The sequence below is a fragment of the Anguilla rostrata genome, chromosome 1, assembly GCF_018555375.3.
Source record: "Anguilla rostrata isolate EN2019 chromosome 1, ASM1855537v3, whole genome shotgun sequence".
Lineage (NCBI taxonomy): Eukaryota > Metazoa > Chordata > Actinopteri > Anguilliformes > Anguillidae > Anguilla > Anguilla rostrata.
The window spans coordinates 11,246,886-11,262,974 of NC_057933.1; the positions used below are offsets into that span (position 1 = coordinate 11,246,886).

Sequence of the window (16,089 nt, forward strand, 5' to 3'; positions counted from 1 at the left end):
CTTAAGATGGATCGAGTGTGCCCATTAACTAGGGTACTGATACGCAAATATATAACGTCCTGAAGTAATTTATTTTGCACTCACAACTGCGCAAAATACTGATACAGTGTGTCAGCAACACGCTCTGAGATTAGTTTAAATCTTACTATTGAACTTTACCCCCATAGAAACGACCAATCGAAATCTTCGTTACATTTGCGTCAAACTAACAGTTACGACAGTTATTTATATTCTAGAAACGTTATACGTATGCTTCTGGCACTCCACGTGGTGTACATGCAGCGAAAACGGAAATCTTACGAATAGTGCGCAATGCGAAACGCATTCTCAGGCCCAGGTGAAACGAAGTATTGAGGATTAGTCTGACAGCAGCTAGAGGGAATGGAGAGAGGGGTATCAGGCGGACTTAAAAATATATATTCCTGCAAGACGGCCAATTAAAGGTAATTTATTAGGTAAGGCTATTTTTTTGTAAATCACTTGAAATGTGAGCTGCCTGAACTCGGTAGCTAGCTAGCTTGCTACCAGTCGATAGAAAGAAGATGAAGCGTGTTTTCTCTTTCCCACCATCTGCTAGCTGGATAGCCAGGTTGTGAAATAAACCATTTAAATTGACTATGAGGCTTAACTTAAAAATTAATCGATTACGTAGTCGCTGTGGCTATCTCATTGTGGTTATTATTGTATTGCCTTTGATTAATTTGGCCCTGAGATTAACGAGAAAATATAGTAATTTTTTATGTCGACATTGCCCCCCGACAAACACACGGCCATTATTCCGATCATGCTGGCTAACGCATGGTTTCAGATAGCTAACGTTAGCTATCGTAATGTTCCGTTAGTAGATATCTGGTTAGCTACGTACCCAGCTTGCTAGCTAGGAAGCGATCTAGCAACACAATAACAGCTTTCAATGCGGTCACAGAAAATCAATTTGACAGTGTTGTACTCATTTTGCACATGCGATTGTTTAATGGATATTAATAGGCTATCGCGAACTAATTTTTGCCATTATTGGTGTCAGTTTTCTACCAAACCAGCCAACGTTATATAGATGCATAGCAATTTGTTCGCTGAGTTGCACTAAACACGTTCATTTAGCTAGCTAACGTTCCAGAAATGAAGGCCAAGGTCGAAGCCACTGAGGCCTAGTTAGCTGTTTGGTAGGTATAACATAGCTAACGTTTCAACATATCTGGCTAGGTAACGTTGACAATTCTAACGTTGTTTCAGTTGTGTTCATTCTTTCTTATTGTCTGTGTCTAAGGGAGTAGTCATGTTATTTAGTGTCATTGCACATTCTGCCTTACGAACTGATCGAAGTTACTTGAATGTTATCTAGCTAGCAATGTAATATCTTGATATTCAGTGTTTGCTAGGTGGCTAACTTTTTACTTGGCAGCAGCCGCTGCACGCTTTCTTTCTGTGCAGAATCTCATCAGCATATTCTGGACATTGCGTTCTTGATTTTTTAGGGAGCTGGTAGTGTATTTGAATGGCTGTTAACGTTGTGTTAAGTAGCGCCTTGGTGGGGCATGTCACATTCAATTTTTTCCCTATACATACACATCACCGCGTTTGGCACTTCTTATGTTATTTTACATTACAACTAACATTATTTTGTCCAAGCGAGGTGCATTAGCAGAATTCGGTTGTAGACGGCAAAGTGGGACACGGGCGATGAATCGGTAGTCTTGTCTTTCATATAACCGAAAAGGTTGTGAACATGTATTTAATTCGCAAGATTCAGACAGACTGAGACATTTTATCCCGTGTAGTTTAGGAATAAATCAAATAGATAAAAGTCTCCGTGGGAAGTTATTCAAGCATGAAAGCGCAGGTCATATTCGAAGCACGGTGGAAAAATGTAGTTTCTGCAGGTTAGCTGTGAGTATGAATCAATGGACAGCCGGTAAATTGCAAGTTATGTTGATAGTATTGAAAAATGAGATAACAAACACATTACGCAGAGTCTAATAAAACATGCTATATTTTTATGCTTGTGTGTTATAATTGTTGCAGTTTTGTGGTAGGCCTCAGTGCTCTGCTGAAGATGCACAATCTGCAGTTTTTACAAACGTAATTCAGTAGTGGATAGCTTAGATCACGGCTGCACTTACATAAACATATGTACGGTAACAATGATTTTTTTAGTTTTGAAGACTACTTTGGATTTGATAGGTAACTGTTCTTCTCAATTGCATCAATTCTGAATTGGAGATCTTTCAGTACCAATACAAAAAAGACTAAGAATCTAACCCAAAAGACCGGAACAGGATATCGCAACATATGGTACCTTAAGGGGGGGGGGGGGGGGGTTGGTAGTGCACTGAAGTAGTTGCCAAAACCCAGAGAGCACCAGCACAGATTGGTTTCAGCAGCAACAACAACATATGGCCGTTGCTCAATATGTTTTTGGGACCAAGTCCATTGTACCACACGTGCTTTCCTTGCAAACTTGTGATTTTGTCTTTAAAGTGGATAGTACTCTGGTGCTCCCAAGGGAACCTGCTCGGCATGAACTCCCCCAGAGAAAAGCCTTTTTTTGTTGTTGTTGCAGTTTTCTGTTCCACGTTAACTTTTGAGGGTAAATAAAATGACACTTACTAAAATAAACCATTGTGGGATAGGAACGTTACTTTCAAGAGAACCTTTAAAAATGTTGATTTTTGTTTAAATTCTTTTTCTTCTTTGTGGTGTTAATAGAATGCCCATTTCCTGGAATGTACAGGTTTAATTGTGTTACTGCTAGATCCAGAAGACATTGCAAAATGAAATATACGTGGCCAAAAGTATGTGGGCATCCGTTCTAATTAGTGTATTCGGCTACTTCAGCCACACCCATTGATAACAGGTGCATAAAATCAAGCATACAGCCATGCAATCTCCCTAGACAAACATTGGCAGTAGAATGGGTCATACAGAGGAGCTCAGTGACTTTCAATGTGCCGCTGTCAGGATGCCACCTTTCCAATGAGTCAGTTAATCAAATTTATGACCCGCTAGATCTGCCTCGGTCAACTATAAGTGCTGTTATCATGAAGTGGAAACATCTAGGAGCAACAGCAGCTCTGCCACAAAACTGTTGGTCACACAAGCTGACTGAACCAGGCCGCCAAGTGCTGAAGCATGTCGCACATAAAAATTGTCTGTCCTCGGTTGCAACACTCGCTACCGAGTTCCAGACAGCCTGTGGAAGCAACGTTGAAGATCTGTTTGTCGGGAGCTTCATGAAATGCGTTTCCATGGCCGAGCAGCCGCACACAAGCCTAAGATCATGCGCAGTGCCAGGCGTCAGCTGCAGTGGTGTAAAGCACACCACCATTGGACTCTGGAGCAGTGGAAACATGTTGCATTCTGATGAATCACGCTTTACTATCTGGCAGTCAGACGAATAAATCTGGGTTTGGCGAATGCCAGGAGAACACCAGCTGGTCGAATGCATAGTGCCAACTGTAAAGTTTGGTGGAGGATGAATAATAGTCTAATAGGGCTCCTTTTCATGGTTTGGGCTAGGCCACTTAGTTCTAGTGAAGGGAAATCTTAATGCTGTAGCATACAGTGACATTCTATAGACTTGTGTGATTCCAACTCGTGGCAACAGTTTGGGGTAGGCCCTTTCCTGTTTCAGCATGACAATGCCCCCGTGCACTTGAAATGGTTTGCCAAGTTGTGTGTGGAAGATCTTGACTGGCCTGCACAGAGCCCTGACCTCAACCACATCAAATACCTTTGAGATTAATTGGAACACCGACTTCTAGCCTAGCCTTATCGCCCTACATCAGTACCCAACTTCACTAGTGCTCTTGTGGCTGAATAGAAGCGATTCCTGGCTGCCATGTTCCAAAATTTGGTGGAAAGCCCTCCCAGCAGAGTGAAGCATGTTATAACAGCAAGGGGGGGACCAACTCCATATTAATGCCCATGGTTTTGGAATGAGATGTTCAACAAGCGCACGTGTGTGATGTTTGGGTGTCCACATACTTTTTGCCATGTAGTGTTCAGTCAGTGGTCACTTTATTAGGAACACCTATCCACACACACATTCACGCACATTCTGAAATGCCCTTATGCACACCACTGTTGTAAATGGATGTTATTTGAGCATGCGTGGCCTTTTTGTTGACTCGAACAAGTCTGCCCGTTCTTCTCTGGCCTCTCTCATTAACAAGGTGTTTTTACCCACTAGATGCTTTTTATTGTACCTTGGCTTTCTCTAAAATCTAGAGGCCGTAGTATGTGAAAATCCCAGACAGGCAGTTGTTTCTGAGGGGCTGGAATGGCTACGTCTGGCACTAACAGTCATACCACAGTCAAAGTCGCATAGATTATAATGCCTCGAGAACAACATGATAAAAAGTAATAAAAGCCTGTAATAGCCAAACAACAGTAGGTTTATAATGTGCAAAAAATGAGAACACAACTATTGATTGATTGCATACAATTATAATGTCATACTTGAAGTAGGTCTAGGCTATGTGAAAGTCATCTGTGTCTTGTTGGAATGTTAGAACACAGTTTGAATGTCTTGATGTCCATTAGAACATTGCGAGCTTGCTGTATGTGTAGAGTATGGCCATAGGATAGTCTCTGGAGACCATCTTATTCAGAACATGCATGTATGGCTCCACTCAAAGGGTCGCTGCAGTGTCAAAATTATATATTTTTTCAAGATGGTTTCAAGATCTGTAATAGTATATTTTTAACAAAATGAGGGACATTGGTTCATTCTTCATACTTGTGGAGCTGGTTGCTTTATGGGCCCAGAACTCAATTTTCCTAGGGGTAATGAGGATACATTTTTGAATACAACTTGTGCTCGACTAGTTTTGCAGGTAAAAAACTGTAAATTGATACATGTATATGAGATGGTCGGTGCACAGCATGAGTGTATTTGCCTAAATCAGACATAAAAGCAAAACGGGGAGTAGGCCTGCGTACTGGATTTCTCATTATTGTAAGATGCTGAGTTTCGGTACGTGCGCGAGCCCCACAGTCTGTTATGGAATCCTGGCTGTGCCAACTCCCAGGAGCTCCCAGGAGCATTGCTCAGAATGGGGGGGTTCGCCCATGGTGTCATGCTGACATTGTGTGATAGGAGTACAACCAGAGGAGTAGCTCTTGTGTAGTGACACAGGGACCGCCTTGTAAACTGGTCCTCTCCCTTCCTGGGAGACAGTATGGCCAGAGACCCTATGTGCTGCCCAGTCGGGGCAGCTGACCACAGTCGGCACAGGCACATGATTGCACTGCGCACTGATGCCCAGCGATTTAACGAAGAGGGCCTCTGGGGAGCCCAGCATTTTTGGACGCTCTGTCGACTGTGTTTGAAATGTGAAGTGTGATCATGTGTGGAGCAGAAATTAGTTGTGTTCTTGGACTTATGTCTGTCTGTTTCTAATGGTAACCGTTTGCATTTTCTGGGATTGATTAGTGGTCATATTGGTCACTACACCACGAAAGTACCCTTTTCCATATGGAATTTAATTGTAAACAGCCAAGCTGTTTTAATTTTTAGAGGGAATTGTTTACACAGTGGCTTTTGAGCTTTATTTAGCGTTGGCATTATGGGATTCCTTGAGAGCCACTGGTATATTCTTGAGAGAAGACATCAGAAAGTTTACTGAGTGGGCACTTCACCTATTTCTCATAATAGATGCAGCCTAACGAGTCGTCAAATAGGCTATGTTACTCGGTTTTTAGTAAACTTGCTAAATCTCCAGCTGCAGTTGCATTTGAGGCTAATTGGTGTTCTGGATCTCCTGAGTTGCCTGTGCTAGGTGTAAAAGCATACTGTATGTAAATTGTTGTACCTTCTGAAAGTCTGTCAGGTCAACCCGCCCCCCCAGTGCTGAATGCGGTCTGTTGCCTCTTTTGGATTGTTGGGGCCTTGCATGCAGCTTCATGCTGTTTGTGTGCTTTCACACTCTGCTGTACATGTGTGTGTATGTTGTGTCACCAGCAGGGATGGTTAAATTATAAAAGCCGTTAAATTATTCTGGAACCTTCACTGAAGGGCCACATTTATCGCAGCACTAACCCTTTATCTGTGAGCACGGACGGGCAGATGAAGCTCGCTGCAAAGTCACAAATGCCTTCGGCCTCCAAATCCTCAGAACCGCTGGGCCGTGAGGCTGAAAGCCTTTGTCTGTCGCCGCACTCGTAACCATTGACATGCTAATACGGGTCGTGCTCCCTGCTTTGTTCTAGAACTTGCCTTGGTCTCTGGTATGTGGCTGTCTGGACTGAAGTGCTCCTAACGCTTCCAGACCGTCGTGTTTTCAGCCCGGGGAAAGGAAGGCAGGTGTCTGGAGCTCGTGTTTTTCGTCCCGAGACTCTGACCGAGCCTGAGGCTCGCGCCGGTCCCTCTCCCCGTGCGTTATCGCTGACGGCCGCACGCGCGCACACCCGTGTCCGAGACCGGGGACGCGCTCGGCCGGTCATTAGCGCTGCGTCGGTTTCTCGGACATTGAAACGCGGAGCCACAATGGCGTCTCTGTTGCAGCAGAGACCGAGACCGAGCGATGATCAAAGCCTCGCGCAGAAGATCACAGGCATGTGTGCTTCCGCACCCTGACGCAGGATTGCAAAACCGCGACCAGAACAGAAACTAAATCTGCATGCGTGCGTTTGCTTCTGTTGACTACCAGTTAGGCTAAATTGCGCGTATGGAATTCTCAAAACCCATCTGTCATTATACCATGCAGAAACATTCTACCGTAGCAGAAATTGGGCATGGAATTAAATTAATATTAAAATATTGTTTCCCTAAACAAAGTCAGTGATGTGTTAAAAATAAATTTTATGTATTTTAAATTGAGTTTGACAATATTACTTTCTATTTTTCATTCACAGATTTTTAACTTTGGACTGCAAGTTTGTAAAGTTTTAGGTTTACCTAAATATGTAATCTCATCTTTAAAATGACTGCTTTGCCTGTCATGCTTCAGTTCTGTATTGTGGACTTAAAGTTGATAACGAAGGAAGTTGCCACAACTAAATACCGATGCATCTGTAACATAACAGAAGAAAACTTACTATATTGCCTATGATTTTTTTTTGTCTTGCAGCGTAGGAAGAATTCACCAGTTTCTCAGGCCACAACCACGCCCAACAACTGCTTAAAGGTAAGAGCTGTACCCTTTTCTGTGGGGTTACCACTCTTACTGCACCTGTACCTTTAAACATTATTTCCCTTTCTTTAAATGGGGATTACAATTTTTTCCCCAAAATGAATGGTCATGTTTTTAATGTTCAAATATTAGAATATATTTAACTTAAGTTTGGAAACTGTTATTCAAAACCTCCACACGCCTCTAGTTTGACTTACAAGCACTGGAACACTGCCGTAACCAATCCATTTGTAATTCCAAACATTCCAAAAATCAAATATCTAATGCCTGAATCTTTCATTTGCATTCAACATGTAAGTGTCCACAATGGCTATGATGGGTATCGCTATGATCCCTAGACTCTGACTGCCTCCTTTCCAAGCCTGGCTGGGGAAACGTGAATATTTCACGTTTTTTGGATTAGACAAACTTATTCACTCAGCAGATATGTCCAGATTACCCTTTTAAACTTTAGAAGGCCATTTTCTCTCCAGAAATCACATCTGCCACTTGAACTTTGGCTTCCCAGTCTGTCCGCTTTGATGCTTGAAAGGCACTCTTTTGTGTCACTACTCCTTTAAGGCACACTAATGTTATTTTCAACATTTAATCCTTGCAAAGTGATCCAAGATATCAGTTCCTTGTAAGAGACCCAAGGTCGGCCTGCTTTCCGTGCTAATCGCCTTCTTTTCTTTGGCTCTTTTCAGAGTGATGCTGAAGAATAACGTGAGCTGAACGGGGCCCCTGAAGATGAAGACCAGAAACAGCGCTACCTGGTCACACAGCAAAGTTTCCAAAACTCAAACTGTGAGCTGACATCCACTCTGGTCTATGCTGTGTGCACAAAGCTGTGCAATTAGACAAACCGAAAATATCTTCAGACTAAAAGTATTCCCCATCTCTGTATTCTATCTCTAATTATAATTTTGTGACGTGAGAATTACAGGGTTCTATGTGAAATTCTGACGAAAATTAGTTAAATAATGCTGTATTTATCATTCTTAGTGTTTAAAAATTATAAAACCCTGTAACTCTTAAGTCTCGATTTAGCTCTGTTTGTCTGATTAATTTTGGGTTATAATGTATTCCTTAAAATTATTTCACTTAAATTTCCTAATGAACTACAAGTGCATCTACAGGATGATGAAATGCCAGCTGGGTATTTTTGTAGTTTTAATGCAGGTCTTCCTGTTATTATCATTCTTCCATTTCAGAGATTAGCAGCAGTTCAAGACAATATAATTTCTCTTATTACAAGCATCATGCACATTGTTTAGCTGGCAACATCGCATTTCAATTATTTGTTCTCTGTTATGAGACTGATTGTAGCTTTTATCACGGAACGCTATTGAAATTTCAGTGTATTTTGGATTATGTGTTTGTGTGGCTGCCCTGGACTAGGACCTCTGTAATTTAATGATAAAATGGAGACTGTTTCCCCCCCCCGTGCAGTAATCTTGCGAACAGGATGAAATGAGATAAACGCTCGAAGAGTGGAGGCCCCTGCTTTACGATCCCTAAGCATGGCAGGACTGCAGCTCGTGACCCCCGCTTCCTCGCCCATGGGACCCTTCTTTGGTCTCCCGTGGCAACAGGAGGCCATCCACGACAATATTTACACACCAAGGAAATATCAGGCAAGTTGCCATTCGTTCCGCCGCGCCCCGGAGCGATGCGTTTCATTCCGGTAAACGCGCCGACGTCGAAGTCTGAAACCGATACGCGTTTGAATGTGAATAACATCCCGCCAAATACACGCGTGTATAAGGGGGCTCAAACACGAGCGACATGTTCCAGGCAGATCAGTGTCTGGCTATTTAGCGTCCTGGTGTTGAACCAAATTAGCCTGTGCAAGTTTAAATGTGTAACAGCTAAAGCGATAAACAAGCCCACATGAGAAAATGAATTCTTCTGATTAAGTTGATGAAACGGGTCTCATGCCTTGCTTTAATAGAAGCCATAGCCTTCATTGCACACAATGTACGGAGAGAGGTCTCCTATTTACAGACTTATTAAATTCAGCACACACACACAGGGTATTATTTTTTATTAAGCATGCCTCCTGTTAAGTCTCTACTATAATTGAATTTGATTGAGTTAGTCGTGTAGATTAGTTTATAATACTGCTTGAGTGAATCTATTGATAGAAATATCAACTCCTCTGTCCATGTTACTTCTTCAGTGATACTCATTATTTTGACTGTATTTTTCAGTTTATTATGGTTTTATCAATATTTTACAGTTCTTCTAAAAGCATGATAAAACTCCAGCCCACAATATTTTATTGGGTGTGAAATAGTAGCTGTGTGTATGATATTAAAGTTACATTATTCCTTTTTTTGTACTTGTAAAAGCTATACTGTTGGTGTCATGGGAACTTTACTGAGATGTAATATCACTGTTTTATCAATTCATTATAGATTCCTTTAGTACCATGTGGGTGCAATTTCAGATTCAGCTTCTCCTTTTAGCAGATTCAACTGTCGGCTGTAGCTACAGCTTGCTTGACGCCCCATTTAAACCCATTCTTATTGCTTGACAGGTTGAACTTCTTGAAGCAGCTCTGGAACACAATACTATCGTTTGTTTAAATACTGGCTCAGGGAAGACCTTTATTGCAGTACTCCTTACAAAAGAGCTCTCCCATCAAATCCGGGGAGACTTCAGAGAATGTGGGAGGAGGACCATTTTCTTGGTGAATGCAGGTATGCTGCTTTTGATTTCTTCAGAACCGGAGATGTGTTTAGCAGTTATTTTTTGTGGGTTAAAATTTCTCTGTTGCTTAAATTCTTTAGCTGGCAATTGCCATTTAGAGGGCAGGAGAATGCACTTAGTTGGTCTCGTGCGTAAGTCTGTTAGTACAAACTTGAACTTCACCACAATATGAAATTATGTTTATTTTTCATGGTGAGTTAGCATAGGGAACCGAGGCTGAATAAGCTGACTGGAACTGTGATCAGAGGATGAGTACTACAGTATGTTGTGCTTGGGACCAGCTTGTTTCAGGGTGAAATGAATGCTTCTGTACAGCTACTCATCTGATTTACTATACTGGTTAGTTTAAGCATACGAAAGCCTTGTGGGTCTAGTTTACATGATACTGTTAGATCATGGCTGTGGTTGTGGTTTTGAATTGCTCTAAATTCAACCTTGCTTATTTAAAATAATAATAATTCTTTTCAAGCATCGTCTGTGATCCAGCAAGCAGCTACTGTTCGGACCCATTCGGACCTTCAGGTGGGAGAATATGTCAGCCTTGAGAACACACTGTCATGGACCGAAGAGAAGTGGAACCAGGAAATGATCGAGAACCAGGTGCGATTATGAGAATTCCAAAGGTCCCCAGTCAACACTGTGAAGCGTATAAAATATTCAGAAGGGGTCGGTGGGCTTTATAGTTTCATTTGCATTTCAAGCAAATATAGATGGAATCGGTCTGCGAATGTCATCTTGCAATTTTTAGGGTATATTGCTACCGTGCTGCACTTATTCTTTTTTTAATTATTATTATTTTTTAACAATCATGTCCTCTCTCACAGGTGCTTGTTATGACATGCCACCTCTTCCTGCACGTTCTGAGGAACGGAGTCTTGCCACTATCGAAAATCAACCTGCTGGTGTTTGATGAGTGTCACCTTGCAATCATGGATCATCCCTATCGGGAAATAATGAAGGTGAAATTACAGCCTATGCATTTAACTGAAATTCGATGGCCGTGTCCTTCATGGTATAGAAGTTGAAATGCATAATTTTGCTGACATATTTTTAAAATTAAAGTGTCAACCGATCTGATGGAAAGGTGTCTTAACTGTTTCTCAAATCGAATGTGCTTGTGCTAGTTGACATTGCTGCACTGAAGTGAAGGGTGATTCCATAAATGCTGATATCCCAGTGCTGCATATGATATCACTATTGGGGTGTTGTTCTGTTTCAGGATGCTTGACTCTTGAGTCGGGGGTTTAAATTTGGGGACACTGCTGCTCTGACTCTCAGTCCATGCGTTGTGCGTTGTCTGGAAGGCTGAGCTCGTCGTGTTAAACGCTTGCAGATATGCGAGGGGCGCCCGTGCAGTCCTCGAATCCTGGGTCTGACCGCTTCCATTTTAAATGGCAAATGTGACCCGTCAGAGCTGGAGGAGAAGATTCAGAACCTGGAGAGGATCTTGAAAAGCACCGCAGAAACTGCTACTGACCTCGTCGTCCTGGATAGGTACATGTGCTGCTCTTTAGAGCAGCTTCCTTTTAATGAGGGGGAAAAAATCATTCTGTGCAGTAAATCATACTGTGCAGTAATGTAATTATACGAGATGTGCATTTCAGTTTAACTTCCTGCAAGGTCACTTTGTGTGATTTTTGTCTTCTTCCAAGGCCTCTTTGTTTGCTCAGTTAAGTTTTAAAGATACAGGTTCAAGACCTATGACCTCTACAGAAATCACACTGCATTTTGGGAAATTCATCCATTTAAATGTTAAGAGCTAATTGTCTAATTAGACCAGTGCAGTAAGTGTAACTGATTGGGTCAAACCGCAGAATACACAAAACCCTTTATGAGTTTAATTTGACTGTGAAAAAGGCCTGATATAGGCCAAAAATGAACTGAACATGACCTGAAGATTTCAACAGCCAACTTGCTTGCATTAGTTAGATTAAGAGTGTGTTAGTGGGCAGGTTAAAGCGGTGTTGAGTGCGGAGGAGGAGCGCTCAGTTGTGCTCGTCTCGTGCTCAGGTACGCCTCTCAGCCCCGGGAGGTGGTGCTGGACTGCGGGCCCTACCTGGATAAGAGCGGCCTGTGCGAGCGGCTCCTGAACGAGCTGGACGAAGCGCTCGGCTTCCTCAACGACTGCAACGTATCGGCCCAGCGCGAGGACCGCGACCCCACCTTCATCTCCAAACAGGTCCGCCGCCCCCGCTTTCACTCACCTCTGCTTTCACTCGCCGGGGAAGTTCGTGTCACGGCACCTCAGAAAAGGGTGTTTCTGATTATACTTTTTTTTTAAATGTGTAATGGCAGGTTTAGCCTTTTACCACCTTCCCCATCATCCACTTATTTTTATCTGCTCCTGTTCGCAGTTTTCTTGTACTGCAACGTTGGCTTAGTAGCATGTTACTGGAGCTGATTGCAGTGAACACGAGAAACTGCCTTCGAAATGAAGTGTCCTTGCACACAGGGCACATCATTGTAATTTGTGGTCAGTTTACGGTTTAGCACAGAGAACTTAATGCGTGTGTGTGTGTGTGTGTGTTTTTCATCGGTGCTTGCTGTCCCACTGGCAGGTGCTGAGCGACTGCAGAGCGGTCCTCACCGTGCTGGGGCCCTGGTGCGCAGACAAGGTGGCGGGCATCATGGTGAGGGAGCTGCAGAAGTACATCAAGCACGAGCAGGAGGACCTGAACCGCAAGTTCCTGCTGTTCACCGACACCATCCTGCGCAAGATCCACGCGCTCTGCGAGGAGCACTTCTCCCCGGCCTCCCTGGACCTCAAGTTCGTGACGCCCAAGGTGATCCGGCTGCTGGAGATCCTGCACGAGTACAAGCCCTTCGAGAGGCAGCAGTTTGAGAGCGTGGAGTGGTACAACAACCGCAACCAAGACAACTACGTCTCCTGGAGCGACTCGGAGGACGACGACGAGGACGAGGAGATCGAGGTGAAGGAGAAGCCCGAGGCCAACTTCCCGTCGCCGTTCACGAACATACTGTGCGGGATCATTTTCGTCGAGAGACGCTACACGGCGGTCGTCTTAAACAGGTGGGACCACAAGCCACTTGGATTTTCCTCCTGTTGTGCTGTTGTACAGTTTTTTGAAATTAACTGTCTGTCAGGTAATGGCTAATTTGCTGATGGCTGCAGGCTACGCTTTTATTTTGAGAAGTCCTATCTCTTTGTAAGTTGGATTTCTGCTATTTTATGGGCGACACTGTTACCTGTGTGTAACCTGTGACCTTTAGTCACCTAAAGGTTGCAGGTTAAATTCCCCCGAAGGACACTGCTGCTGTACCCTTGAGCAAGGTACTTAACCTGCATTGCTTCAGTATATATCCAGCAATGTAAATGCTATGTAAACGTTGTGTAAGTAGCTCTGGATAAGAGCGTCTCCTAAATGCCTGTAATGTAATGTTTTTTCCTGGTCAAATTTTTTATTGTCATTTGTCTCAGGCTTATAAAGGAGGCAGGAAAACAGGACCCTGAACTTGCCTACATAAGCAGCAACTTCATTACCGGGCACAGCATTGGCAAGAACCAGCCTCGAAACAAACAGATGGAGGTTGAGTTTCGCAAACAGGAGGAGGTGAGCAAGTTTCGGCAGGTTCTGTCCCCTCACGCTGCGTACATTAGCACTGCATTCGTTCAGATTCAGCCTAGATTCGCTCCTTGACCGACCTCCCGAATCTCTCCCAGGTCCTTCGGAAGTTTCGCGCGCACGAGACCAACTTGCTGATTGCAACCAGTATTGTGGAGGAGGGAGTCGATATTCCAAAGTGCAATTTGGTGGTTCGATTTGACTTGCCAACGGAGTACCGCTCGTACGTTCAGTCCAAAGGGAGGGCTCGAGCGCCAGTGTCCAATTACATTATGCTGGCCGACACGGAGAGAACAAAAGCGTTCGAAGAGGACCTGAAAACGTACAAGGCAATCGAAAAGGTAATTCGGCTGGTTAAAAGCGCGGCGGTCGGTGATTTGGCGGAGCGGAAAGGAGTAAATGTTTTTGTTAACGCGCCGCTGTTTCTCCCGCCGTCAGATCCTGAGGAACAAATGCTCCAAGTCGCCGGAGAGCAGCGAGTTCGAGGTGGAGCCCGTGCTGGACGACGACAACATTTTACCTCCCTACGTGCTGCGCTCGGAAGACGGGGGCCCCAGGGTCACCATCAACACGGCGATTGGCCATGTCAACAGGTAACCGCCTCACTTTTTACGGCAAAGGGAGAAAACAGGCACAGCTGCCGCCTTGCTGAACAACCTCAGTGGAACCGCTGCCTGCCGGTAGTGCTTAAATATTCACAGCCAGCTATCAAACGAGCGACCAGCACAACAAGTCAAGGGTCTTTGCATTAAAAAGCAGTTTGTGGTCCCTTTGAACTTCCTTCGAGATAATATCTTACTGAAAGTATAGCCAATGAATAAAAAAGTGCATTTAAGGGACAAATTGACCCGAAAACTAAAAAAAGATATATTTTCTACTATCTGTAGATGATCCAAAAGCTCAGTGCATGTAATGCCCTGCTTTTATGATGGGGGCAGTTGGCCCGTTGTCTCCTGATAGTGTATTTGGGAAGAACTCCCTGTTTACAAAAAGTGTATTTATATTGGCATCCATCTCTCTGCTGCTTAGGATTAATTCAGATTTCCAAATCAATTATATAAACATCTGAGGGTGCCTGTCTTTATTAGTTGTGCTGGTGGAATCGTCGGTGCAGTGATCCCATCTTTTTAACAGTTGTTTGGATAAAGCATGTGCGCAGCCATTTTAGTTTCCCTGGCCTCACGCTTCCATACATACACTGCAAAGCCTTCGCCTGTGATGTCTGAGAAGTTGTTGAAAGGCTTGATGACATGTGTATGAAAATGCCAGATCAGAAGAGCAGTTTTACGTTACATGGCAGAATTGTGAAAGCATTGGATTTGACACTCATGAAAATGTATAGACTTAGTATATACTGTAGTACCACCACAGTAAACATTAGCATCTTTAGCTTTTTACGAAATGGGGTGAATGTTTCCTTTTATGCCCAGCTTTAAGCCGTTTCCAGTTTATACATGCATTGTTGTCATAAAAAGGTTTCTTTTAATGCCTTGTGGGTGTTAAACCATGTCAGTCAGCTGCTCTGATGTTTAAATGGTTGAAATGGGATCGAGTCTGTCCTCATCCTCGTGACCCAGGCCCCAGAGGGTTGAGCAGTGGTGAGGAGCTGAGCTCAAACAGTGTCAGACATTTTAGCCTAGTAGTTTTAATTTGGGTTGAAGTCATCCAGCTGTAGTTTAGTGTCGAGCGACTACATTTAAGGATGCTGTGAATTAGCGTGTCTTTTTTCAGTTAGAAAGTTTAACTTCCTTTGTCAGTCTTTGTTTTTAAGGTTGGCTATCCACTTTACTTTGGGCATTGTGGTTTGGTGGTGGTGTTTACCTCCAGATTCTTGCTAAGCAAATTAAGATGGGGCCTAAACGGAAACACATTGCGTGGAAGGCCTCATTGCGGATGTTTCATTTGAATCTAAGCGTATAATTGACGCAGATGTGTGTTCTGTAAATCTCCGTTTGAGTTCCAGACGGCTAGGGGTTAGCCGTGGCCGCCCGGGGTTTCCAGCACGCCGAATCAGGCTTGTTTACGCGTAAAAAGTCCTCTTCAGACGGCCGAGCGGCTTCAAGCGTTGCCAGACCGCGAGTGAGTGCCTTCTGCCGTTTCCATTGCAGATACTGCGCGAGACTGCCCAGCGACCCTTTCACGCACCTGGCCCCCAAGTGCAAGACTGCGCAGCTGCCGGACGGAGCTTACCGATCCACGCTCTATCTCCCCATTAACTCCCCTCTCAGGGTCCCCGTCACTGTGAGTGCCTGAGTTCATGCAGGCTGTCTGACGACAGACACTCTTTCAGTCAGAGAGCTGCAGTGTGGATGCAAAATCCGCCATTTCCTTGAAATGCGCATTTGTCTCCACACTGATGGCATTGTGTTAACAGGGCAAATGTAGCAACGTGCAACATGTAGAAGCAAAATTGTACTCGCTGCTCTTAACATTGCATTATAATATTTTCACATAATCTGTATAGGTCAGGCTGTATGTTTTCCATTTCCTTTATGCATGTTTTGTTGTTCAGGCGGCATACATAGTCGAGATGAACCTTACAGTTTGTGCTGTTGTAATGTGAGATTTCTTTCATTGCAGGGGCCCACAATGAACTGTGCAAGACTTGCTGAGAAAGCAGTTGCTCTTCTTTGCTGTGAAAAGCTACACAAAATAGGTAAAACTGTGGTGTATTTGAC

At 43.7% G+C, this 16,089-nt stretch overlaps 1 protein-coding gene across 2 annotated transcripts in view; it reads left to right on the forward strand.

The window, feature by feature from the left end:
• The first annotated feature begins 303 nt into the window (after positions 1–303).
• Positions 304–16,089, forward strand: part of dicer1 (dicer 1, ribonuclease type III) — a 30,877-nt gene continuing 15,091 nt past the window's right edge. Inside the window, exons 1-15 of one of the 2 annotated variants that reach the window (XM_064322031.1) lie at positions 304–443; positions 7,071–7,127; positions 7,820–7,919; positions 8,565–8,749; positions 9,655–9,817; positions 10,297–10,427; positions 10,652–10,786; positions 11,161–11,321; positions 11,838–12,006; positions 12,386–12,858; positions 13,267–13,399; positions 13,510–13,752; positions 13,850–14,004; positions 15,520–15,652; positions 15,992–16,067. In XM_064322031.1, the coding sequence (XP_064178101.1) occupies positions 8,636–8,749; positions 9,655–9,817; positions 10,297–10,427; positions 10,652–10,786; positions 11,161–11,321; positions 11,838–12,006; positions 12,386–12,858; positions 13,267–13,399; positions 13,510–13,752; positions 13,850–14,004; positions 15,520–15,652; positions 15,992–16,067 (2,086 nt within the window). In that variant the 5' untranslated portion in view covers positions 304–443; positions 7,071–7,127; positions 7,820–7,919; positions 8,565–8,635. Of the gene's footprint in view, positions 456–7,070; positions 7,128–7,819; positions 7,920–8,564; positions 8,750–9,654; positions 9,818–10,296; positions 10,428–10,651; positions 10,787–11,160; positions 11,322–11,837; positions 12,007–12,385; positions 12,859–13,266; positions 13,400–13,509; positions 13,753–13,849; positions 14,005–15,519; positions 15,653–15,991; positions 16,068–16,089 lie in introns of both variants that reach the window. The other variant, XM_064322023.1, reaches the window with a different exon arrangement.